General features: G+C 39.2%; 2 protein-coding genes across 5 annotated transcripts in view; one reads left to right on the forward strand and one right to left on the reverse strand.

Annotated features, from left to right (window-relative positions):
• LOC101334466 (RH-like protein) overlaps positions 1-2,463 on the forward strand; it is a 33,227-nt gene extending 30,764 nt beyond the window's left edge. The window contains exon 10 of the mRNA XM_019938453.3: positions 2,354-2,463. Coding sequence (XP_019794012.1) covers positions 2,354-2,380 — 27 coding nt within the window. The 3' untranslated portion in view covers positions 2,381-2,463. The remainder of the gene's footprint in view (positions 1-2,353) is intronic.
• On the reverse strand, positions 38-24,779 carry TMEM50A (transmembrane protein 50A). Of its 4 annotated transcripts, none has more exons than XM_073793995.1 (7): positions 24,632-24,779; positions 22,861-22,966; positions 21,025-21,137; positions 18,539-18,606; positions 16,384-16,476; positions 13,592-13,652; positions 38-3,360 (listed from the first exon to the last, which is right to left on the reverse strand). In XM_073793995.1, the coding sequence occupies exons 2-7, from the start codon at positions 22,951-22,953 to the stop codon at positions 3,285-3,287; spliced, it is 504 nt and encodes a 167-aa protein (XP_073650096.1). In that variant the 5' UTR covers positions 22,954-22,966; positions 24,632-24,779; the 3' UTR covers positions 38-3,284. The 4 variants fall into 4 exon arrangements, with proteins under 4 accessions (XP_073650096.1, XP_073650091.1, XP_073650099.1 ...); XM_073793990.1 differs by lacking the exon at positions 24,632-24,779 and adding an exon at positions 24,323-24,479; XM_073793998.1 differs by lacking the exon at positions 24,632-24,779 and adding an exon at positions 24,035-24,161.
• Positions 24,780-24,902: the final 123 nt, after the last annotated feature.

A 24,902-nucleotide genomic window follows, 5' to 3' on the forward strand; every position in this document is an offset into this window, starting at 1 on the left:
TGGAGAATGGTTATGTCTCCCCTCATCTTCTGATGTATATTTTTTTACAGCTGAGTAGAACTATTGATTCAGCAGTTTAACACTTATAGCTTGCATTTAAAAAGCAAGAATACAAACTTCCAAAGCTGATAAATCCAGAGGTGATTTTTTTTTTTTTGGTAAACCATCCAAAAAGACATTTTAAACATTATGGAATGCCCTTTATTGTGTGTCATAGAAGCAGACTACTGGGGGTTGGAAGGGACATTCCTTCACTGGTTGCCCAGACCATGCTCAGCACTTCCTGGGATGGGCACTCACCACCCCACAAGAACACCCATGCCATCCTTGGATGATTTTATTAAGATGTACTCGTTCATTCACTCATTATTAATTCCATAAATATATTAGCTAATATGTGATCAATATTGTATGAAGAGCTGGGGAGACACATCTAAATAAAATTTAGTTCTAGGTCTTAAGGAGCTGCACGTACTAACCCTTTGTCTTCTTGGAAATTACAGTGATCCTCACCCAGATACTGATTTACAAAAATCCAATTTATAATTTTTCATATGTCTTCTGACTTCACTAAGAGGATAAATTCTTTCAACTTTTAATTTCAATTTCATAAACCATGGATTTTATTTCATGCTTTCCAAGGCACAAGGACCCACTGACATCCATTTATTAAAATGAAGAAAGGAACTTTGTTTTGCGAGTCTCCCATGGACAAGCCCCTGTTCTGATTATTGTGTGGATGCAAACAGAGAAAATAGGGGTCTAAGCACTTAGAAGAACTGGATCTTTACCTGTGCACAGCTCTATCTATTAGGTACTAAATAAGTAACCCTGGCAGTAGCTGCTAGTTGAACCAGCGGAGGCAGAGGTCACAAGCTTGGGGAGGTCAGGATTCGCTGGACGTGGCTAAGTGACAGAAACTGGAAGACATTCCAAGAAAGGGGAGGATTGAGAGCAAACACAGGAGAAGCATGAAGCAACTGGCTCAGGGGCGAGTTGGTGAAGAGGAGGATGAATGGTGGGCAGAGTCACTTGAATCGTCCTTCAGGTGATGGGAAGCTCCCAAGGTTTACGTGGGGAAATGGTACCATAAAATGAATGTTTCAGGGGTGAGCAGTATGACAGGGTTAAGCACGTAGGACGGATTCTGAAATGACTGCGGTACACTCAAGGTCATCCGTTGCTTTCTGAACACGTATTTGTAGTTTATTTTTTACAGGATTGTATTGCCAAAAAATTTAAACACCACCGTTTTGGCACAAAAACACGACAAAATATGTTGAGTTCCTCTTGCTGTTTTATGCAAAACAGTATAGCCTTGTCACACTGGTGTCACCCCTGCTTCTGATTTAAAATAGATGTTCTAGACACACAGTTAAGGGTCCAAAAAATGCTCGTTCTGCCAAAATGAGGAGAGCCGGTTTTTAAAGCAAAGTAGGAAGACAGATCAGGAGCCTGCTGATTCCTCCCCTTTGGGAGAGGCCCAGTGGAAACAGCCTTCTCTGGGCGGCAGATCTGAATTCAGTCCTAGCTCACCCACCAGAGGCTGGTGCCCTTGGGCAAGTCACTTTACTTCTGTGGGGTGGAGGGGAGGCTCAGTTCCTTCATGTGTGAAATGAGATCAAATTCGACGTTCTGGAGTCAGACAGATCTGGGTTCCACCACCTCTAGCTCTGTGATCTCTGAAATGGAGATCTCTCACCAGGTTGTTGGAAGGATTTAAGGGAGGTAACATGTGAAATGTTAGCACACTGATCCATAGAAAACACCGCATAAACTTTAGCTGCTCTGATTTCTGGTTCTAGAATTCTGTGATCCAAGGCTACTCAACATGCAGTGATGTTGTATGGCAGGGTACCATATGGCACAACCAAAGAACTGAGGACTGATTTATTTAGCTTGCAGAAGAGAAGACCCAAGGGAGACCTAAGAACAATCTTCAAACACTTGAGAGACTGTCATGTAGAAGAGGGAAAAGATTTTTTTCTATGCTTCTCCAAAGAATTTAACTAGTCCCAGTGGGTGATGCAGTATAAATTGCTAACAATTTGAACTGTCTGCAAAACGGAATAAACTACTTCATGTGGTAGTGAGTCTCCTGTCACTGAAGGTGTTCAAACAAAAGCCAGGTGACCACTAATGATCCATGTAAAGAGCTATATGAAATGAGATCTACCTATCTAAGAGATCTTCCAATTCAGATTTTATGAAAGAACTTCTAAGACCTTTGTGATGAAACAACATTTTGGGCAACATAAGTTTCAAAAGATCAAGCCAGAATCAATATGTGTACAATATTAAGCATATAATAAGGCTTCATCTGTAATAAAAAATGTTTGCTTTCCTTTTACAGTTTCCACATTTGGCTGTTGGATATTAAGCGAAATCATCCAAGAAAAACAAGGGCTGTTTGAAAACAACTTCTTTTCACTGTTGCCCATTTTTTTGTGTGTGCGACACTCATTACAGCAAAGTCTCATGTACAATGAAACAGGTCAGAGACAGATTTGATATTAAAAATAAAAGACTAAAAACATAAGGGATAATTTTATATTATAATAATTTTAAATAATTATGTTTGGTTTCATGAAAGATAATGGTATCATTATTTTCTTGGGTGCAGACACACAGTTCACAAAATTAAGGTTTTGGTTCAATTTTATTGACAATTTAGATCCTTTCTTGCGCTTAGTAAAGTATTAAGCTATCAGTTAACTCATCTACATCAGCAAAGCAGATGATATAAAACAGGGGAAAACTAAGAACTCACTTAGATTTAGCCCTTGCAGACACTGTGCTTTTATTGCAGTGGTTTTACAAGGAGTTCCTACTCCCTGAGCATATCCTGAATTTAACTGTGGGGAAGACATTCGTGGTCAAAGGTGGAGATACACTGCCTCAAGATTTAAAAACTAGTTCTATGACCTTGAGGAAATCATTTAAATTGCCACGGTCCGGGTTCCCTTATCTGTAAGAAGAGAAGGTGAACTTCAACCCCTAAGATCGCCTCCACTTCTCACATCCTGTGGATCTAAAACTTCACCAGGAGTGATTTGCTGTGAGATGAGAACAACACAGCCGTTTCTTTGAATAGTTGATGACCAGGCAACATTCAAATTGTACACACTGGGAGAAAACGATGGCTGACATAGAAAGGGGACCACTGGGACTTCCCTGGTGGTCCAGTGGTAAAGAATCCGCCTTCCAATGCGGGGGACGAGGGTTCGATCCCTGGTCAGGGAAGATCCCACATGCCACGGGGTAACTAAGCCCGTGCACCACAACTACTGAGCTCGCATGCCTCGACTAGAGAGCTCGCGCACTGCAATGAAGATCCCGCGTGCCGCAACGAAGATGCAGCTAAATAAATAAATAAATAATAAATTAAATTAATTAAATAAATAATAAACTAAATTAAATAAATAATAAATTAAAAATAATAAATTAAAAATATAAATAATAAACAAACAAAAATAAATAAATACTAAATAAAAGGAGCACAATTTAAATCTAAGTGATATTTGGCATTTAATGAATGGCTAATTGTAGCAAGTTTTATGAAAGAAAACATTTCAAGCTTTAGTTCTGAAGAATATGTATCCCACAGTTAGCTAGTTTATTAAAGAAAAAAAAAATTCCCATTTTGCCAAAGTGGGGAGCCTGGGGGATAACAGAATTCCAAAGAGGAACAGACTAAGAATTCCCAGTAGTTAACATTTGTCATTATAATTGACCCTGCTGGTCTATCTTGAGCTTAGTGGTTCAGTACAGAGATACAATGAAACGGAAACCAATTTATTATCAAACCGACAACAGAATTAGTCATGTGAGTAAAGACCAGTGTCAAGTCCCTATCCTCTTCCTCTTTCCTTCCATGGTGGCTGTGGAGTGATTGTCAGCGTCCCACCAGGACCAGGTATCACAGCTGAGTTATTACTCACCCCCTTCCCCCCCCCACCACTACCACTGAAGGGACACTTTTGAGGAGACTGGAGGCAGGATTGTGGGGCTACTCTCTTTCAACATGTTCACTCATCCCTTGGGAGATGCTCAATGGTTACTTACACTGAAATATTTACAGAATTTTTGGCAAAACCATATAAACCAAACATAAAGTATACTGAGAAATAATTCTGACCACTGTATAGTTTTTTAAAAACAACAATATGTTTATATTTCATTTAACATTTGACACAGAAGAGGCCACATTTAAATAAACACATTAAATCTTCAGAGAACTTTAACTGCAGTTTTGCACCTTGGATATGACAAATACTCATATAAGATGCTTCCATAATTTCTTTTGTGATTTATTTTTATTTTTACAAATTATACCATGATAAAACATAATAAAAATTTCTCATATGAAATATTTTTAACATTTTACAAGTTAATCAAATGCATACCACAATAGATTTTGCTGTTGTTGTTTAAATAGGGAGTTCTCATGATTTTAGTATTATACAAATTTAAGTTGAGACTACACTCAGAAAGAAGTTTAGAAAATGGCATTACAAAAGACTGGGAGTGAGCAGTGAAAATAAAAACCAAACCCATGCAGGACTTCTCTGCAGTAATAAATCAGATGTTTTCACTGCCACAAGTCTTCAGTGCGGCCAAACTTAAAAATGAGTCCTCTGTGAATAAAATAAGAAACATCATATGACTAGCTGAGTTTGGTAAAAGAAAGACTGTGTGAGATTTAGAATCGTGGGAAACTAACAATAAAGAATAATTGATGAGTTGTATGGAAAAAACTCATGGGATGTATCAGAACAGAAACTGATCATTCTAAGGTAGTAAATTCTTTCACTGTGCTCAGCTGTGCTATTTACCACTAGCTTCCCTGCATCCTTAACTTCTAAGTGTGGAGACATATGTCCCTCCTAAAAAGTTAACCAATGTTTAGCATGTAACCATTATATGTCTGATTTTATCTAATTCATTCAACAAGCCTTTTTTTCTTTTAACATCTTTATTGGAGTATAATTGCTTTACAATGGTGTGTTAGTTTCTGCTTTATAAAAAAAGTGAATCAGCTATACATATACATATATCCCCATATCTCCTCCCTCTTGCGTCTCCCTCCCACCCTCCCTATCCCACCCCTCTAGGTCATCACAAAGCACCGAGCTGATCTCCCTGTGCTATGTGGTTGCTTCCCACTAGCTATCTGTTTCACATTTGGTCGTGTATATATGTCCATGCCACTCTCTCACTTTGCCCCAACTTACCCTTCCCCCTCTCCAGATCCTCAAGTCCATTCTCTACATCTGAGTCTTTATTCCTGTCCTGCCCCTAGGTTCTTCAGAACCATTTTTTTTTTTTTTTTAGATTCCATGTATATATATGTTAGCATACGGTATTTGTCTTTCTCTTTCTGACTTACTTCACTCTGTATGACAGTCTCTAGGTCCATCCACCTCACTACAAACAACTCAATTTCGTTTCATTTTATGGCTGAGTAATATTCCATTGTAATATGTGCCACATCTTCTTTATCCATTCATCTGTTGATGGACACTTAGGTTGCTTCCATGTCCTGGCTATTGCAAATAGTGCTGCAATGAACATTATTGTACATGTATCTTTTTGAATTATGGTTTCTCAGGGTATATGCCCAGTAGCGGAATTGCTGGGTCATATGGTAGTTCTATTTTTAGTTTTTTAAGGAACCTCCATACTGTTCTCTATAGTGGCTGTATCAATTTACATTCCCACCAACAGTGCAAGAGGGTTCCCTTTTCTCCACAGCCTCTCCAACATTGTTTGTAGATTTTGTGATGATGGCCATTCTGACTGGTGTGAGGTGATACCTCATTGTAGTTTTGATTTGCATTTCTCTGATAATTAGTCATGTTCAGCATCCTTTCATGTGTTTATTGACAGTCTGTATATCTTCTATGGAGAAATATTTTTTTGAGGATTTTTGCATCTATGTTCATCAGTGATACTGGCCTCTAGTTTTCTTTCTTTGTGACATCTTTGTCTGGTTTTGGTATCAGGGTGATAGTGGCCTCATAAAATGAGTTTGGGAGTGTTCCTCCCTCTGCTATATTTTGGCAGAGTTTGAGAAGGATAGGTGTTAGCTCTTCTCTAAATGTTTGATAGAATTCACCTGTGAAGCCATCTGGTCCTGGGTTTTTGTTTGTTGGAAGATTTTAAATCGCAATTTCAATTTTAGTGTTTGTGATTGGTCTGTTTATATTTTCTATTTCTTCCTGGTTCAGTATCGGAAGGTTGTGCTTTTCTAAGAATTTGTCCATTTCTTCCAGGTTGTCCATTTTATTGGCATAGAGTTGCTTGTAGTAATCGCTCATGATCCTGTGTATTTCTGCAGTGTCAGTTGTTACTTCTCCTTTTTCATTTCTAATTCTATTGATTTGTCTTTTCCCTTTTCTTCTTGATGAGTCTGGCTAATGGTTTATCAATTTTGTGTATCTTCTCAAAGAACCAGCTTTTAGTTTCATTGATCTTTGCTATTGTTTCCTTCATTTCTTTTTCATTTATTTCTGATCTGATCTTTATGATTTCTTTCATTCTGCTAACTTTGGGGTTTTTTTGTTCTTCTCTAATTGCTTTAAGTATAAGGTTAGGTTGTTTAATTGAGATGTTTCTTGTTTCTTGAGGTAGGATTGTGTTGCTATAAACTTCCCTCTTAGAACTGCTTTTGCTGCATCCCATAAGTTTTGGGTTGTCATGTTTTTCTGTTTGTTTGTTTTTTTGCGGTACGTGGGCCTCTCACTGTTGTGGCCTCTCCTGCTGCGGAGCACAGGCTCCGGATGTGCAGGTTCAGCAGCCATGGCTCATGGGCCCAGCCACTCCGCTGCCTGTGGGATCTTCCCGGACCAGGGCACGAACCCGTGTCCCCTGCATCCGCAGGCGGACTCTCAACCACTGCGCCACCAGGGAAGCCCAGGTTGTCGTGTTTTCATTGTCATTTGTTTCTAGGTATTTTTTGATTTCCTCTTTGATTTCTTCAGAGGTCTCTTGGTTATTTAGTAGTGTACTGCTTACACTCCATGTGTTTGTATTTTTTATAGATTTTTTCCTGTAATTGATATCTAGTCTCATAGCGTTGTGGTCAGAAAAGATACTTGATACAATTTCAATTTTCTTAAATTTACCAAGGCTTGATTTGTGACCCAAGACATGGTCTATCCTGGAGAATATTCCATGAGCACTTGAGAAAAGTGTATTCTGTTGTTCTTGGATGTAATATCCTATAAATATCAATTAAATCCATCTTGTTTAAAGTATCATTTAAATCTTGTGTTTCCTTATTTATTTTCATTTTGGATGATCTGTCCATTGGTGAAAGTGGGGTGTTAAAGTCCCCTACTATGATTGTGTTACTGTCGATTTCCCCTTTTATGGCTGTTAGCATTTGCCTTATGTATTGAGGTGCTCCTATGTTGGGTGCATAAATATTTACAATTGTTACATCTTCTTCTTGGATTGATCCCTTGGTCATTATGTAGTGTCCTTCTTTGTCTCTTGTAATTGTCTTTAAAGTCTATTTTGTCTAGTATGAGAATTGCTACTCCAGCTTTCTTTTGATTTCCATTTGCATGGAGTATCTTTTTCCATCCCCTCACTTTCAATCTGTATGTGTCCCTAGGTCTGAAGTGGGTCTCTTGTAGACAGCATATATACGGGTATTGTTTTTGTTATCCATTCAGCCAGTCTATGTCTTTTGGCTGGAGCTTTTAATCCATTTACATTTAAGGTAGTTATCGATATGTATGTTCCTATTACCATTTTCTTAATTGATTTGGGTTTGTTATTGTAGGTCTTTTCCTTCTCTTGTGTTTCCTGCCTAGAGAAGATCCTTTAGCATTTGTTGTAAAGCTGGTTTGGTGGTGCTGAATTCTCTTAGCTTTTGCTTGTCTGTAAAGGTTTTAATTTCTCCGTCGAATCTGAATGAGATCCTTGCTGGGTAGAGTAATCTTGGTTGTAGTTTTTTCCCTTTCATCACATTAAATATGTCCTGCCACTCCCTTCTGGCTTGCAGAGTTTCTGCTGAAAGATCAGCTGTTAACCTTATGGGGATTCCCTTGTATGTTATTCTTCCCTTGCTGCTTTTAGTATTTTTTCTTTGTATTTAATTTTTGATATTTGATTACTATGTGTCAGTGTGTTTCTCCTTGGATTTATCCTGTATGGGACTCTCTGTGCTTCCTGGACTTAACTATTTCCTTTCCCATACTAGGGAAGTTTTCAACTATAATCTCTTCAAATATTTTCTCAGTCCCTTTCTTTTTCTCTTCTTCTTCTGGGACCTCCGTAATTTGAATGTTGGTGTGTTTAATGTTGTCCCAGAGGTCTCTGAGACTGTCTTCAATTCTTTTCATTCTTTTTTCTTTATTCTGCTCTGTGGTAGTTATTTCCACTATTTTATCTTCCAGGTCACTTAACCATTCTTCTGCCTCAGTTATTCTACTGATTCCTTCTAGAGTATTTTTAATTTCATTTCTTGTGTTGTTCATCACTGTTTGTTTGCTCTGTAGTTCTTCTAGGTCCTTGTTAAACATTTCTTGTATTTTCTCCATTGTATTTCCAAGATTTTGGATCATCTTTACTATCATTGCTCTAACTACTTTTTCAGGTAGACTGACTATTTCCTCTTCATTTGTTTGGTCTTATGGGTTTTTACCTTGCTCCTTCATTTGCTGTGTGTTTCTCTGTCTTCTCATTTTGTTCAACTTACTGTGTTTGGGGTCTCCTTTTTGCAGGCTGCAGGTTTGTAGTTCCTGTTGTTTTTGGTCTCTGCCCCCAGTGGCTAAGGTTGGTTCAGTGGTTGTGTAGGCTTCCTGGTGGAGGGGACTGGTGCCTGTGTTCTGGTGGATGAGGCTGGATCTTGTCTTTCTGGTGGGCAGCACCACGTCCAGTGGTGTGTTTTGGGGTGTCTGTGACCTTATTATGATTTTAGGCAGCCTCTCTACTAATGGGTGGGTTTGTGTTCCTGTCTTGCTAGTTGTTTGCCATGGAATGTCCAGCACTGTAGCTTGCTGGTCCTTGAGTGGAGCTGGGTCTTAGCGTTGAGATGGAGATCTCTGGGAAACCTCTCACCGTTTGATATTATGTGGAGCTGGGAGATCTCTGGTGGACCAATGTCCTGAACTCGGCTCTCCCACCTCAGAGGCAAAGGCCTGACACCCGGCCAGAGCACCAAGACCCTGTCAGCCACACGGCTGCTGCCATTTTCCCCCGGCCAACAAGCTTTTTTAAGTCGAGGTGCTAGGTGCTAGAAGCTAGGGCTATAAAAGTAAAGATACAGTCCCTGCTTTCAAGTTGCTCATGTTCTTGATGACACAATGTGGTAGTATAGGGGGTGGGGGTGGGGAGACACATATATATCACATGTTAAGGGAGCAGAGAACATATGGGAATTTATTTTGCCTGAATATGTTAGAAAAGGATTTACAGAGGAAGTAATATTAGATGAGTTTTGAAGGATAAGCAGGAGTTTGAATGGGAGGTTGGGAGGAACAGGAGCTAGTGGGATGATGAAGGAAGATGTTTCAGGGAGAGGAAAAGGAAAAGTAGATCAAAAGGCAAAGAGGAATACAAGACCATGGGGCCTCAGGACAAGCCCAGGAGATGGATGTGTCAGGAAATGCCCTCACAGAGCTTACACTCTAGGTTTTAGTTTGGGAAGTATCTATAGTTGTCTTCAAGGCTTCAGTTTAAGAGGGCAGAGTGGAATTATATGCATATGTATACACACACATATATATATATATCTCAATATAAATATCTGTGGTGTAGTAAAGCAGCGGAGAGTCCAATATGGCGAGTATAGTTTAAGAATCAAGGAGGATGAGGAACAGCAGTGGCCGGATTTGGTAAGCCAACTGACCAGGGTGGCAAATTGCCCACAGGGGCCTTTGGTGCCTTAGATGAGTCAAGGGGGCAGGCACCAGCCTGTGATCTACTAAAGGGGCAGCTGGTACTCGGGCCCAGGCAATGCATGAGATGGGATTATGCAGAGATGCGTCCCCCATTAAAAGAAACAACTTTAACTCCAGTGGATTGTTGCTGAGCAGGGCCCAGCGTTGTCAGATCCTCTAGTTTTTCAAGAAAGGCCCCAAATTCCAATTTTTGATGAAATCTCTTGATATTTAAATGTCAGCTCAATAAAACAAAAAATACTGTATAGGTTAAGTAAAACAGAATTGTGGGCAGAATTTGGTTGGATGGCCATTAGTGGTGACCTCTTCTGTAGACAGCTCCGAGTTTTGAAAAATTTTAAAACAGGACATGACAAGCTTAGAGCTTTGTTTTAGAAGGAAACCTGACATAGGAAAACTGGATCCAAGAGAGGTATCAGTCAAGGATGTGAAGTGCTCAGGAAGGGATAAGGACGACCAAACATAACAATGGAAATAGACAAAAAGAGAACAGGTTTAAGACAATTCAGAAGCAGACTCATCATCAGGGCTTGGATGTGGGCAGTAAGTGCAAGGGAGAAATGAAGAGAGGAGTGGACGCTTCAATGACATCTGCTGGTTTTCATATCTGTTTTCCAATCTCCAGTGTATACTCAAGGTTAAACCCTCAATCAAAATGGTTGATTTAAAACAGGTTTCATAGGGAATTCCCTGGCGCTCCAGTGGTTAGGACTCTGCGCTACCACTGCAGGGGGCCCAGGTTCGATCCCTGGTGGGGGAACTAAGATCCCACAAGCCTAGCAGCACGGCCAAAAAATTTAAAAAAAACAGGTTTCATAGGCCTTTATAAAGGTAAACACCTGAGTGTTTTTTGATGAAAACAAAAATGCAACCAGGAAAAAAAAAAAAAAGTGCAACCAGAAAGTCATCTATACCCTCTCTTGGAAGGTATATGAATTTCTCTTTATAAAGGATTTCATAAACCTCCAAAAAGTGATTTGATCTCTGCTCTTCCAGGTAATATCAAACCTACTGCTGCAAAAAAAGAAAAACCAAAGTTGGGTATTAGGGACCCTACTCTCCAGAGAGCTTAAAAGAGATGTGGTAACTTCAGCACACTAGTCACCAGATGTAAACTATAATCTCAATAGTTTCTTGGGCAAGAGCCAGTCCCTCCTACATTGTCAGATGGTCACCTTTGGTACTGACATCTGTTTCTGAAACAGTAATTTCTAAGTGTTGCTGAGAATTGTTCTGTTATAAATCAAAATGGTAGGCAATCTGCTACAACTATTCTAACAATAGTGTCTATTAGTTGAATTTAATTTCGATTTGCTTACAGTATTTTCACAAAACCAAATTAGTTTTTAGACTTAATAGATAGAATAGTAATAAATGAGAAATTAACCAAACTCGTTGCATAGAAAAGTAATTTATTATAACTAATTTGAGACAATGACAAGTCATTGATCGGTTTCCAAGGTTTTATGAAATGTGCTAACTACTATATGAACTTAACATGTTTCTTCCCTCATTGGAAAAGATACAAGTTTCCCACAAATCTTCTCTCAATCCTCTGGTTCCTCCCTGCTGTGACAGAGTAACTTCTCTGCCAAAACCAGCATCTCAAGGTGGAACTTACTTTATCCTCTACCTCTGCCCTTCCTTGGCTGGTTCTCGTAAATCCCCTCCCCCTCCCTACCACTCCATCCTGAAGCTTTTCTAACCCCTGCCTCTGACCCTGTTACACTGCCTTCCTTTGGCTGAAGTTGTGGGGCACTGAATTCCCCCGAGCACCTCTAACCCTGTGGAGATACTGGAGTAGTGAGCTCAGGGTGCCTGGTCCTTCTTTAAAGATGCCCAAGCCTTAGCATTGCAGCTTGAAAGGAAAAGAAATCATAAATATCAACACTGTCCCTCTCATAAACACATGCTACATTACCCTATAAAATAACAAACTTACCCATATTTACCAAATTTGCATAACCTGCGGAGTGAGGTTTGTTCACTTTGTATTTTTCGGGTACAGTGTTATACTAAGTAACTGGTTGAAGATTCAGCAAAAGGAGAAAATGTCAATTAAATTCATTCCAAATTTCAAATTTCACCCTCATAGTAGCTGGAGACTGAACTTTGAAGTCAGATAGCCTGAATTTCAGCCCCTTGATCTCAAACATGAGCTCTGTGCCTGTTTCTCACATATAAAATGGTGATAATAATGGAGCCACCTTCCGAGTTGTGTTGGGGATTAACTGAGAGCACACATGTAACACTAAGATGATGCCTCGCCCATAAAAAGTGCTCAATAAACTTTGGTCATTATTATTTTCTGCACAAAAATCAATGGCCTTTTTTTTTTTTTTGTGGTACGCGGGCCTCTCACTGCTGTGGCCTCTCCCGTTGCGGAGCACAGGCTCCGGACGCGCAGGCTCAGTAGCCATGGCTCAGGGGCCCAGCTGCTCCGCGGCATGCGGGATATTCCCGGACTGGGGCACGAACCCGTGTCCCCTGCATCGGCAGGCGGACTCTCAACCACTGCGCCACCAGGGAAGCCCTGGCCTAACATTTTTAAAAAACCCTTTGGGTTTTTTCCACTAGTTTCAAGATGCAAGGTATGCCCCAAAGAGGCTGTGGATCTTGCCACATGTAAGTTCACATTTTTCTTATTTCTAAACTGATTTTATAAAATTGCAAAAATGCTTTGTGGTAGAATGGAAAAAGTGTGAATACCAACTGCTGACTATTATTAAAGGGCAACTGTTAGCATTTCATGAGTGGTTCAAGTAGATATGGGGCATCTATTTCCTTTTAGGAGGTGGGTGGGAAGGGACAGGGAAGGAAAAGTCCTAGAATAGACTGTCCTAGAATATACAGCATATAAAGAAGATACAGAATATAAAGGTTTTTTTTAAAACCTTTTTTGGATTAAGGACATCTTTGAAAATCTGATGAAAGCCACAGACTCTCTTCCCAGAAACAAGCAGAAAAACCAATGTCTTGCATACAGAAATACCTGGTGGTTTCCAATCTTTAGCAGCCTACCCATGGAAAGGAAGTTAAGAACTCCTGATACACAGGATAAAGAGAAGTTTTTGTTGTTGTTGTTGTTTTGGGGGGGAGGGGTTGAGTGGGGGGCCGGGGATAGGGGAAAGAGCAGGCCCTAAGTGTCCAGGAAAGAATGAACATTAGAAAAGACTAGTGATAAAAGTATTAAGGTCTTAGCAATCTTTTAATTTGTCATTGCATCAGAAGGATAAAAAAAGGTCAGGGCTTTTCCTCTACCCCTCAAATGTCCCAAATTCTTGTGACACCAAGGATAGTAAGAACCATAAAATGCATTCAGAAACAAAATTTTAAGAAGAAATGATTTTAAGCAGGCTTTCATTAAAAGCAACTGTTAGAGATACAGATTTTAAATGAACAGTGCCAGTGTTATGTAACTAAATCTACACAAATCACAGTTCTTCGTTAAAGGGGAGGTGGTGGCGATTTAAAAAATCGATGTATGTTCCCAAGGTGGGCAGCAAGCCAACCCACGTAGTACAAATATCTTTCTCAGTCTCGTTCTTCGTATTTTATGACACTAACATGGGGAAGGGGCATTAGACGGGGAAATTAAGCAACTAAATATAGTAAATGACATAAAATAAACCATAATTTAAAAAAAAGATAGGATGAAGAATGCAAAACAAACTTACCCAAAAAAGATGAAGGCATTTTGGAAAAAGACAGCAATTCCAGGGTATACTATGGTTTTTTCTGTAAAAGTAATTGTAACATTTAGAGGTTTATGATCTCAACACATTGTTTCTGATAAACTGGTGAATATGTTTTCCTGCCTAACATAATTGATTTTTCTGGTAACTATGGTTGGTGTGGGCATTAAATAACATAATACATACGACAGAGTGTAGCGCTGGTAGCCTCCTTCATTTATTTAACAAATACTGAGTACATATTACGTGCCAGCACTGTTCAACGTGCTGAGGATACTGCAGTACATAAAACAGGCAAAGTGTCTGCCTTCACGGAGCTAGAGAATACCAAGAATAAATAAGGAGAAAAAGCAGGAAAAGTATAAGAAATGTAGTGAATGATGATATTTTATACAGGTGGCCAGAAAAACCACATGAGAAGGTGACACTGGCATAAGGACACGAAGAAGGAAGTGGGGGCAGGAGCCATGCAGAAGCAGCAGAACAACAAGTGCAAAAGCCCTGGGGTGGGAGTGGTCTGGTACATTAGAGGAATGGTCACGTGGGCCAAAGAGAGAAAAGCAGGAGACAGATCAGAGAAGTACGAGGGGCAGGCAGGCTGGGAGGTGCAGATCCTCTAGAGCCTTGCAGTAATGGTGAGGACTTTGATTTTTCACTCTGGGTGAGAGGAAAAGCCATTGGAGGGTTTTGAGCAGAAAAGTGACCTGAGCTGACACATTTCAATAGGATCCTGCTGGTTGCTGTGCCGACAGTAGACTAAAGGGAGGAAGGGGAGAAACAGAAACCAGTGAGGCAGCTATTTTAAGAAATCAGGCCACAGACTATAATGGATTGAACCAGGGTGGGAGCCATGGAGAAGGTAAAAAGTGGTCAGATGCAAGACCACTTTTTTAAATAGCAGAATCAACAGGATTTGCTGATGGACTGGGGTGTGTGGGATGTGAGAGAAAGAGGTGTCATCCTTGACAGGCCTTAACCACCCAGGTTTTGGGCTTAAACACCTGGATGGAGAAAGCTGCCCCTAACTAAGATGGGCAAGACTGCCAGAGGACAATTTTGTCCCCATTTTATCCTCGACTGAGTTGAAATTCTCATAAATTTCTACTATTGGAACTGTTAATCATCACTGCCTAATTGACAAACTGAGGCATGATGAATAGATGAAGAGCAACTTTTTGTCATAATAGTTTTAAATTAATCTGATTACCATAGCCACTGGTTTGTACAGGCCTTCTCTACTAGAAGGCCACATTAAATATTCCACATTAAACAACTATTGACACTAGAATGACTCATAAAGATCCTATAAAGGCAACTTTATAAAATTCCAGATCTGCTGCTAATAATTCTCAAAGCATAACCTGGCTTCAGAAGCCTTTAGGAAAATAACTTAAAAGTCTATGAGATGAACACATTCCTACAAAAAGGGGCTCTGTATTAATAGTTGTATCTAGGAAGGAAGAATTATCAGTAATTTTAGTTTCCTCTTTGAGCTTTTTTTTTTTTTTTTTTGGCGGTACGCGGGCCTCTCACCGCTGCGGCCTCTCCCGCTGCGGAGCACAGGCCCTGAACGCGCAGGCTCAGCGGCCACAGCCCACGGGCCCAGCCGCTCCGCGCAACGCGGGATCCTCCCGGACCGGGGCACGAACCCGCGTCCCCTGCATCGGCAGGCGGACTCTCAACCACTGCGCCACCAGGGAAGTCCTGAGCTCTTTTATATTCTCAATTTTCTACAATGAGAAAGAATTATGCACTTCACATGATAAAAAAGTAACATTTTTGTTTCTAAAATATGACGGTGATAGATTTTATAGCAGCAAGAAAACTATTTATGATATCATGTTAAATGCAAAAGGCTAGGTTCAACATTATATTTATACTATGATTATAACTACTTAAAAAACGCAAGATACCAAAGGAAATATACCAAAATATTTAAGAGTAGAAAGATTATTATAGTTTTTTCTTTCTTTTCTACATTTTTAGTAACATGGTTTTATAATAAATTATATAAATAAAAGAAAAAAATATAAATATTTAAAATTGCCTATCATTCCTATCTGTAAGATTAAAACAATTTTAATAAAAAATCAGAAAACCAATGATTTCAATCCAAGAATTACATTTTATTCAAAGAAATAAAATGTTAAAATATGAGCTGGCTTAGATCTCTGCTGGTCTAGTTTGGCAAATCATTAATATTATATTTTTACTATGATAAGCATCGTCAATTTTACTCAGAACATTAAATGGATTTCATGTTTTTCTGGGGTCCCTCAAGGCAAAATTTCAGCCAGGGACCCCAAAGCAGGTCTTTTCCTAGCCTGCCTTAAACTGGCCTTATATAGCAGATACGCCTTAAATGTTAATTTGCTTTTCTGTCTAAAAGCAGATGCTATCATATTATCAGGGAGCTTTAGCTCAATAAATTTCAATTCTAGGATGTTAGAGCTTTGCCTGGATATTATTCAGCAAGTCAAAACTTGCCAAGCAGCTGGACAACATATGTGCTCTGCTTTTGAGGTTTTTGGAAGCCAAAGAGAAACAAGGTATAGAGCTGTGTCCCATTCCTTCCAGGCTCTAGATTAGAAAATACAGAAGAAAGGCACACTAAAAACATAGCAAACAAACAAAACGAATACAGATGGGGGAGGAGAGTTCCCAGGCACAAATGCCTTGTTAGTATGAAGAAAGCTTTATTCTAAAACAAACCAACTTTAACACAAAATTTCAGTATTCCATTGAAGTAAAATAAAAACTGCGTTTTCTCTTACCTTTAGCAACATACCCTCCAAAAAGAATCCACATAGATGCGATCAGAGAGCCGAAGGCCAACATGAAACCAATGAACAGCCAAATGCGAGCACCTTAAGGAAAATAATATTTTACCAGAATTGTTTCTCAAATGGCAGCAGTCAGTTCAATTAACTTTTCAAAGAGAAGACAAAAACCCACAGAGGAAAAGAATGTGTAGTTGCCATTAAAGTCTAAAGCAAGAACAGTGAAAAATGTGCTGAGTATCATCAGTGTGGACGTTGGCGCTTTTCCTGTTGGTTGGTTGGTCTGTATATTCTAAGCGCCTATGCTTACTTTCCCCAACTATGACACTGAGAAAAACTTTACTCTCCCTTCCTATAGAAATCTCATGAAATATGTTTCACCATATTTAGAAGCTCATTCTCCAAGTATTTTTAGCAATTGTGCTCCAAAGTTTAAAGCCCTCCAAGAGAACTTTCAAACAATAACATAGGCATACTTAACAAAAAATTCATATTCAGTGATATGTGAACCTAAACACTACCGTATTTCCCTTTCAGGCAAGTCAGGCAGCAAAGCAAATTCAAATTTAGTGTGGCTGGCACTTAGGACTAAGCTGCATTAAAATTATGTTAACAGAGAAAGACAACCAACTTATAACTCACATTATACAATATTTCTGAAGATTTGATATGAAATAAATGGAGTCATTAGATGGCCTAAAATGAATACTGAGATGAGTTTGTCTAATTAGCACAAATACATTTTAATAAAAACACTGCCCTGCTCAATAAAGCACAGCAAATAGAATGTTATAAATTTCTGATTTCATACCCAAAACATAAAATAGTTCTGAAATAAGCTGTTACTCATAGACGAGATACTAAAACAAATACAACTAGCTCGGGACCCCCAAAGCTGGGCTAGCTGACAAATTTTATTTATGGACATGATTGCCATACTCTATCTGGTCTTAGCTCAAGCTATTATTGGCTTATTATCACCAACACTAACTGCTAACGCTCATCTCTTTGTTTAGAGTTTAGAAGGTTGTGGTATGCCGGTATTTCTGTATCTTTTCTACTTAAGTTGATCTACAAAGAGAGTGAACCAAAGGAGAGTCTGAAAGCATAGACCAGAGCTGACTACTGCAGTTTCTCCTGTTTCATTAGGGAAAGAAAAAAAAAGTCACCTGAAATTTGCCTATATCCAGGTTTATTTTTGTATGGAGATAATATTTCACCATTTAAACTGCTCAATAAATATCCGTCCTCTCAAATCTCTGACTAAATTGCACTCTATAGGAAGCTGTGCTACACGTATCCTGTATTCTGCCTACCTTGGGTACGTGGCCATGGGGTTCAGGGGATATGAATTCCTTAGTTGAGCAGGGCAGGCCTGGGTGAATCTAAGCGCTAAAATTCTATTATTCTATTCAGTTTTGCAAGATTAAAAGAGTTGCACAACAAAAATGAATGCACCTACTACTGAACTGTACACTTAAAAATAGTTAAGATGGTAAATTTTATGTTGTGTATTTTAAAACACACGAAAAAACTATGACTCTAAGCTATTTCAAAATGCTAATTCAATCAAGTAAGGTTGGCAAAAAAGGGAAGAAAATAATTTATATGGTATAGCTTCTTAAAAAAATAATAACAATTAATTAATTAATTTGGCTGCGCTGGGTCTTAGTTGCGGCACGCGGAATCTGCATTGCTGTGTGTGGGATCTTTGTTGCAACGTGCAGGATCTTTAGTTGCGGCATGTGGGCTCTAGTTCCCTGACCAGGGATCCAAGCCAGGCCCCCTGCATTGGGAGCGCCAAGTCTTAACCACTGGACCATCAGGGAAGTCCCGGTACAGCCTCAAGTAGCAGAAATTCTATTTTGCACATGTATTCTTTATTATATACTGTTCTTTACTGTACTCTGTATACATTTACATCCACATATTATTGCACAGGGTTATATATTCAAAACTGTGCATATATTTAAAAATACTATTCGGCAATCTTTGATCAAATGCGACTTTTACCTTAGGCCTTGGAACCTATGACCTCTCCTTGGAACCTATAACCTATCTCTGATCTGAAGGAGGCAGACAAGTGGCCCTTCCATGCATAATTCTCATTTTAAGGGTGTATAGTAAGATGTTGTTTGCACCTATTTACCTGTTTGACCCAGGCAACCTTCACTGTAACTATCACCTCGCACTTGTCCATTCGATACTGCATTAATCCTGTGTGAATACAATAAAACCAAGAGATCAGGGTCTCTGACTCTTAACAGGAAATTATCCATGACATCAAATTACCAGGTACAATAAACTAGAGTTCTGCAAATTTAAGGTAAGTCTTCATAAGTCTTGAGTAATGGGTTTATACACCTTAGGCAAATCCCCTCAACCAGATATCCTGTAAAGCAGTGGCCATAGTCCCCAGACCAGCAGAATCAGCATCACCGGGGAATTCTTTAGAAAGAAAATTCCCCGGCTCCACCCCAAATTTACTGAAGCAGAAACTCTGGGTATGGGCCCCAGCAATCTGAATTTTAACAAATCCTTCAGGTGATTCTGATGCTTGTTAAAATTTGAGAGTGAAATTCTCAAAATTATATCTTGCTAAGGTTGGAAGGATCTTTAGCTTGGTCCTATCTAGTTTTCCATTTGTACACATCAGACATACTCAACATGAAGAGGTCCAAGTGGTAAAATCTTGTTTTCTCAATCCCTGTTACACGTTCCAGACATAAGAAGTCTTTTGCTGACTTTCACAGAATACTAAATTGAGATAGCCTTGCTTTCTTTAGAAGTATCCTCTGAAAATTTTAAAATATCATGGGAAACTGTTCACAAGACATCAAGTTAAGAAGTTAGAAAACTATATATGTGTGTGTGTGTGTGTGTGTGTGTATCTCCATTTAACTGTGTATGTGTGAGTGTCTACTGCTAGAAAGGCACAGGGGCTGTGTCTATCTTATTTCTCACTTTTAGTCTCAGTGCCTAGCACAGGGATTGGCACATAGTAGGTGCTGAATACATGAACCCTAATTTTTTCACAACAACATAAAGTCTTAATTTATTCATTCAAATCTAAGTTTTAAAAAGAATGATCAAAATACTCTTAATTATTTTCAGTGATCTCTTGTAAGTTATTTGGTACATAAAATAAATACATTTTAAACCAAGTTTCATATTTTTAATCAATGCAGATGTTCTTGGGCTAGTGGCTGTTGGCTCTGCTTTTTCCTTGCTGAGCCACCTGAATACACTTCACAGCTCTCTGTGGGACAGCCATGACCCTGCCTCGTCAGTTTTCACCACTAGGCACATCCTCGAATGAACAACCTTTTTGTTCTCTGGTATTACCGGTTTTATACATATCTCTAACTTATAGAAAAGTCCCAAGTATAGTTCAAATAAATCTGTTTTCCTGAAACATTTGAAACTTGCCAACACGATGACCCATAACCCCAGAAATTTGTATGTATTTCCTATAAATGAGACAGTTCTACCGAACAATACAACCATCAAGATCGGGAAATTAACAATGATCCATTCCCATTAGTTAACCATCACACCTCATCCAAGTTTCCCGGTTGTCCCAATAATGCTCTAAATAGTAAAAGGATCCGGTCCAGAACCATGAGGGACATTTTGTTCTCCTGTCTCTTTAGTCTCCTCAGTCTGGACAGTTCCGCAGTCTTCTCTGGCTTTTATGACCTTGACCCTTTACTCCAGCCATGCTGGTCCCCTTGCCATACAGCCTTTGTGCTTGCTCTTCCGTCTGTCTGGAATGATCCTCTCCTACGTAACTCCATGACCGGGTCCTTCACTTCTTCAAATCTGTACTTAAAAATCACCTTCCAATAAGGCCTTCCTTGACTCTATTTAAAATTTCTGCACCTTCTGCTGACATCTCATATCCCCACCTCTGCTTTTTCTCTCTAGCACTTATCATTATCTTACATGCTATATATTTAATTTATTTCTCTTTAGTTACAATCTGCCTCACTCATTAAGGTATAAATTCCATAAAGGCATGGATTTTCCTGTTTTACATACTGTATTTACTGTACCTAGAGCAGAGCCTGGGAATATAAAAGCTTAATAAATATTTGTTGGATGAATGAATAAACAAACTCTTAGACAAAGTATATGGTTTCTGACGTGAAAGTAAAGTTATAAACACTGACAGCCTAGAAATAAAAGGATAGCTGACAGAAGCTGGGAGACAGAAGTGGGAGAGGAGAGGTGGAAGGAAGAAAAGAAGTCTCCTGCTTTTCTTCAACAGTCCTTCTCTATGATTTGACTTTTTTTGTTGTCGTTGTTGCGGTACGTGGGCCTCTCACTGTTGTGGCCTCTCCCGTTGCGGAGCACAGGCTCCGGACACGCAGGCTCAGCGGCCATGGCTAACGGGCCCAGCCACTCCGCAGCATGTGGGATCTTCCTGGACCGGGGCACGAACCCGTGTCCCCTGCATCGGCAGGCGGACTCTCAACCACTGCGCCACCAGGGAAGCCCTATGATTTGACTTTTAAACCATGTCCCATATGTTAATTTGGTTAACACTTAAAAAATTTAACTCTACTCAACTGTATGTAAAACATTTTTCTTTTGTGACAATCTGTAAGTCATGTCACTAACAATGACACTTACATTAGGAAGGCTATGGTTGCTATAACACCACAGGCATGGTAGGAGTGGTTGAACTCGTCCATACTGGGATAAATGACAGCTGCATCTATGATAATCCACCAGCCTGTAAAAAACTAAAACAAACAAACCACAAAAAGGAGAAATTACAGTTATTTCATATCTTACTGGATAAAAAGAATGCAAGGAATCTTGCTTTCCAGCAAAGAAAGCAAGAAATCAAGCAAAGAATCTAAGTGAACAGATCCTTTCTAATAAAGTCCAAAATTTTCTTAAATGTTCCAGCAGTTTCTTGCATATAATTAGTACATGGCTTAATAGCTGATGAAAGATTACATACCCTAAAGTCCCACAGCAATTATTATTTATTAACACTTCTTTTCTAAGTCTACTTTAGTCATTATTTTATGTTGTCATATTAAAGTCTGTAATCTAATTTTGTGAACTAGAAGTTACAATCTTTCACGGCAGGAGAAAGGAAAAAAGTGATTCAGCCTCCAGCTGACAGGAGGAGTGGCCTGTTGCCGATATATTATAAGCCTCCAGGAAGATATTATTGAAAATGAAAAAAAAAGTATTCAAAATAATATAGGGAATAATTATCATTGATAGAATTTTAGCTAGCCTCTTGGTGTTGTGAAATAAACAATGGCTATGCAGTACTGCTTTCCCTTTTGATGAACTATAGTGCAGTCTACAGATGGTTTCAGAGATTATGCTAAATTCAATTTAAATACCAAATTATAATTTATTTTAATTGCATTTGGTTCTGGACACTATCAAGGGCAAACATATAATGAAAAAACATTAAAACTGCACAAATATTTTTTAATCACCTGAGCAGAAACTTACAATAAGATGATATTAAGCAAATACTGACAAGTAGCTTAGAAGGTTTGGAAAGTAACCCCCTTCTCTATCCCCACTTGCAATCCTGACCTAGTTCGCTCTCAGAATTGCCATCTTCAGGGAATCATTTTAAAATAACTATTTTAGGCTAATCAAATTATTTTTATCAGGTTACAGACAGATCCATACTCCATTAATGACTTTTTTACTAGCTAGTGCAAGTACTCTTTCACTGTTTCTTTTCACCCTTAGCTCAATGCATTCAAGATATTTTCTTCATAGATTAAAATTCAAAGCTTTTTTTTTTAAGAGAATTTCTATAGTAGTTTTATATTTTGACATTACTTTGGAAAAATAAAGGATAATTATTTTTCATAGATTATAACTGTCAGAGACTAGGCAAAGAGGATATATTTAGAGTTTTGTTTGTTTAAAATTCACTGTTTAGAGCATATGACAACATTAGAAGACAAAACAAATATCAGATACCTTGAAGGATCTGTAATGTAAATAAGAATTTTATACTATAAATTACTTCTAAGCAATATATTTTTATGAGTTCTTTCTTTCTATTTTCTAATGAGATTGAGAAAAAAGTTAATGCTGGATCATGGAGAAATGCAATCATATCTCTTGAATGGTTTTGACCTGACTGTTTCTTAAACACTTCTTAGTAACTTAATGTACTCATTAAGAGGAAGCATAATCCATGCTATGAGTAAGTGTATAAAATATACTGTCTTACTATACAATTTTTTCATGCAGTTAAAGTAAAATAATCTAATCAAATTTCAAGCCATAATGTCAACTCTTTAGATGGCATAACTAAACCCTCTCATAAATAAAACAAAATATCAACATTTATTTTTAAAAATTCAGTAGCAAAGATAAAATAAATAGCACTTACTTAAAGACATCACACAGAGCTTTAAATACATAAAAAACAAACACACCAAAATAATGAAGGCCCAAATTATCAAGGACACTTACTAGGATACCAGCAGCAATGGAAGCAATAGTATTGCGCTTTTCCCCCCAATCAATGCATTCTGAGCATCTCAAGCCTTCTAGAAATCCAGACATTTTTTTCAGGTCACTTGAAAAAACAAACAAACAAAACCAACTAAAGTACTTCTATTGACTTGCTTCTAAGCTGACTTATGTTTCTAGAAAATAATTAACAGTTTAGGAATAATTTAATAAAAGCGAAGTTACAAATACTTTATCTGGCTACATATACTTCAGAATATTTGATTTAGGTTTTGATGAATTTCCACATAACTTTGGAAAACAAAATGTGGACTCATTTAAGTTTCTTTTTTTTTAATTTAAAAGATGGTTTTGGTATATTTTAAGCAATGTAAACAAAAGCGGGCATCCCAATATTGAAAAAATTTTATACTGATTATTAATTCCAAACTAAGTTATTATGTGACTTAGATATTTACAGTCCAGCAGCACTAGCATAGCAGAGACAAGTGATAAAACTTTGGTTCTGAGTTAAAGCATGGACTCAGATGAAAAATATTTCTCTTAACAATTTACACATTTTGTCATAGAACATGTTTCTTCACACTCAGATTAAGAAATTAAACACTGCACCCGCCTCACGTCCCTTCACTTCATTGTTTTTTCCTTCTCCATGTCTGTCTGTTGGCGTCATTTCTATGTAAAGAACACCCATTTCATTTTAGTAAGCTCTATCTCTGACACTAACATGTTTTCCAGCCAAAAGAAAGCACAAAATTGAAGTCAATATTAATTCAGACCATAAAAAAAGAAAGAAAAAAAAAGAAAGGAAGGAAGAAATTAAAGAAAGAAGGAAGGTAAGAAAGGAAAGAAAGAAAGAAAACGCACTGCTATATTACCATGGATAAGTTACCATAGACGACACTTACATAAAACATTCCTTAGAGCTGGGCCATACAAACCTGGTCTGATACACATCCATAGGATCTCTATTTCAGAATATGAAAAAGCCTGCATTAAGTGTAAATTGTTAAAAATCAAGCAAACATCCAAACTCCTACAGTGAATCTTAACCTGTCCATGAAGCTACTCTGTAGCCAGCAACCATGGTTGTTCAAAAACATATCCTAGAAAAAAGCAATGAATCCAGTTGGAAACTCCCTTATAAAAATTAAATTTAAAACCGTGATTATACCCAGTGCTAATATGCCTTTAGGACAAGTCCAATTTTGAAAATTCACTCGTTTTATTCTTCCCTGGGAGGAACGGCAAGCCAGTATGTTGTTTTCGGTTCATCCCAATGACGCCGCCCCGAATCTGTTTTTCTTTGGTTTATTACCCGCACAACTCGTGCCCAAACTCCGCCCTCCAGATTTTGGGAATCTGAGGTGTAGAGAGTGGCCTGCGACTGGGAAGATGTGGAAACTAGTTCTAGCTCTTGTGGCTCGTCCATCTCCCTCGCCCAGGGAACCAGCCGGCTTACACTCCTTCCGGGGTGTCAGTTTCTGCAGCTCTAAAGTAGGGGGGCATGCTGAGTTTCAGGGATCCTGTGACGTGTCGGGGAGGGCGCTGGCCGGACTGCGGAGACGGTCATCCTCTCCCGCCGCCGGCCGAACACGAGTCAGCAGGAAGTGGCCAGGAAGTGGCCAGCAAGACACAGCCTGAGCCTGCAGCTTCCCAGAGGGTGGACCCAACGACTCAGGCAGCATCAGCCGGGCAGAGACTCCTAGGTCCCGGCCTCATCCGGCCTGCGGCAGTTCCTCCCCTTCCCCCACTCCTGCCTGGCACTTACGTCCAGCCCCGCGCGTGCAGTCGGTCCAGAGCCCGGTGTCGCGCCGCGCCGGGCCGCCTCACTTTCCCAGTTCCAGCCAAGAAAACAAAACTGCCACAGGCCGCCGGATACCCGGATTGAGCAGCACCGCCCCAGGAGCTCGGTGGCGCATGCGGAGAAGGGGCGGAGGGAGCGGTGCGGGGAGAGTAGGACTCGCTGAGGGAGGGCCAGAGAGAGCCACGCCCACCGCGCCGACGTCTCTGCGCATGCTCCGGGCGCCAGCTGTGGGGAC

This window comes from Tursiops truncatus, chromosome 1 (genome assembly GCF_011762595.2).
Source record: "Tursiops truncatus isolate mTurTru1 chromosome 1, mTurTru1.mat.Y, whole genome shotgun sequence".
In the NCBI taxonomy this organism is placed as follows: Eukaryota; Metazoa; Chordata; class Mammalia; order Artiodactyla; family Delphinidae; genus Tursiops; species Tursiops truncatus.

Excerpts from the sequence above, each read along its gene's own strand:
- TMEM50A (XM_073793990.1), bottom strand. The coding sequence starts at position 24,369 with ATGCCCCCCTACTTTAGAGCTGCAGAAACTGACACCCCGGAAGGAGT. Across the intron at positions 13,653-16,383 it reads TGGAGGGTATGTTGCTAAAG|AAAAAACCATAGTATACCCT; the intron begins GTAAGAGAAAAC and ends TTACTTTTACAG. Across the intron at positions 3,361-13,591 it reads AATGCCTTCATCTTTTTTGG|CTGCATCTTCGTTGCGGCAC; the intron begins GTAAGTTTGTTT and ends TTATTTATTTAG.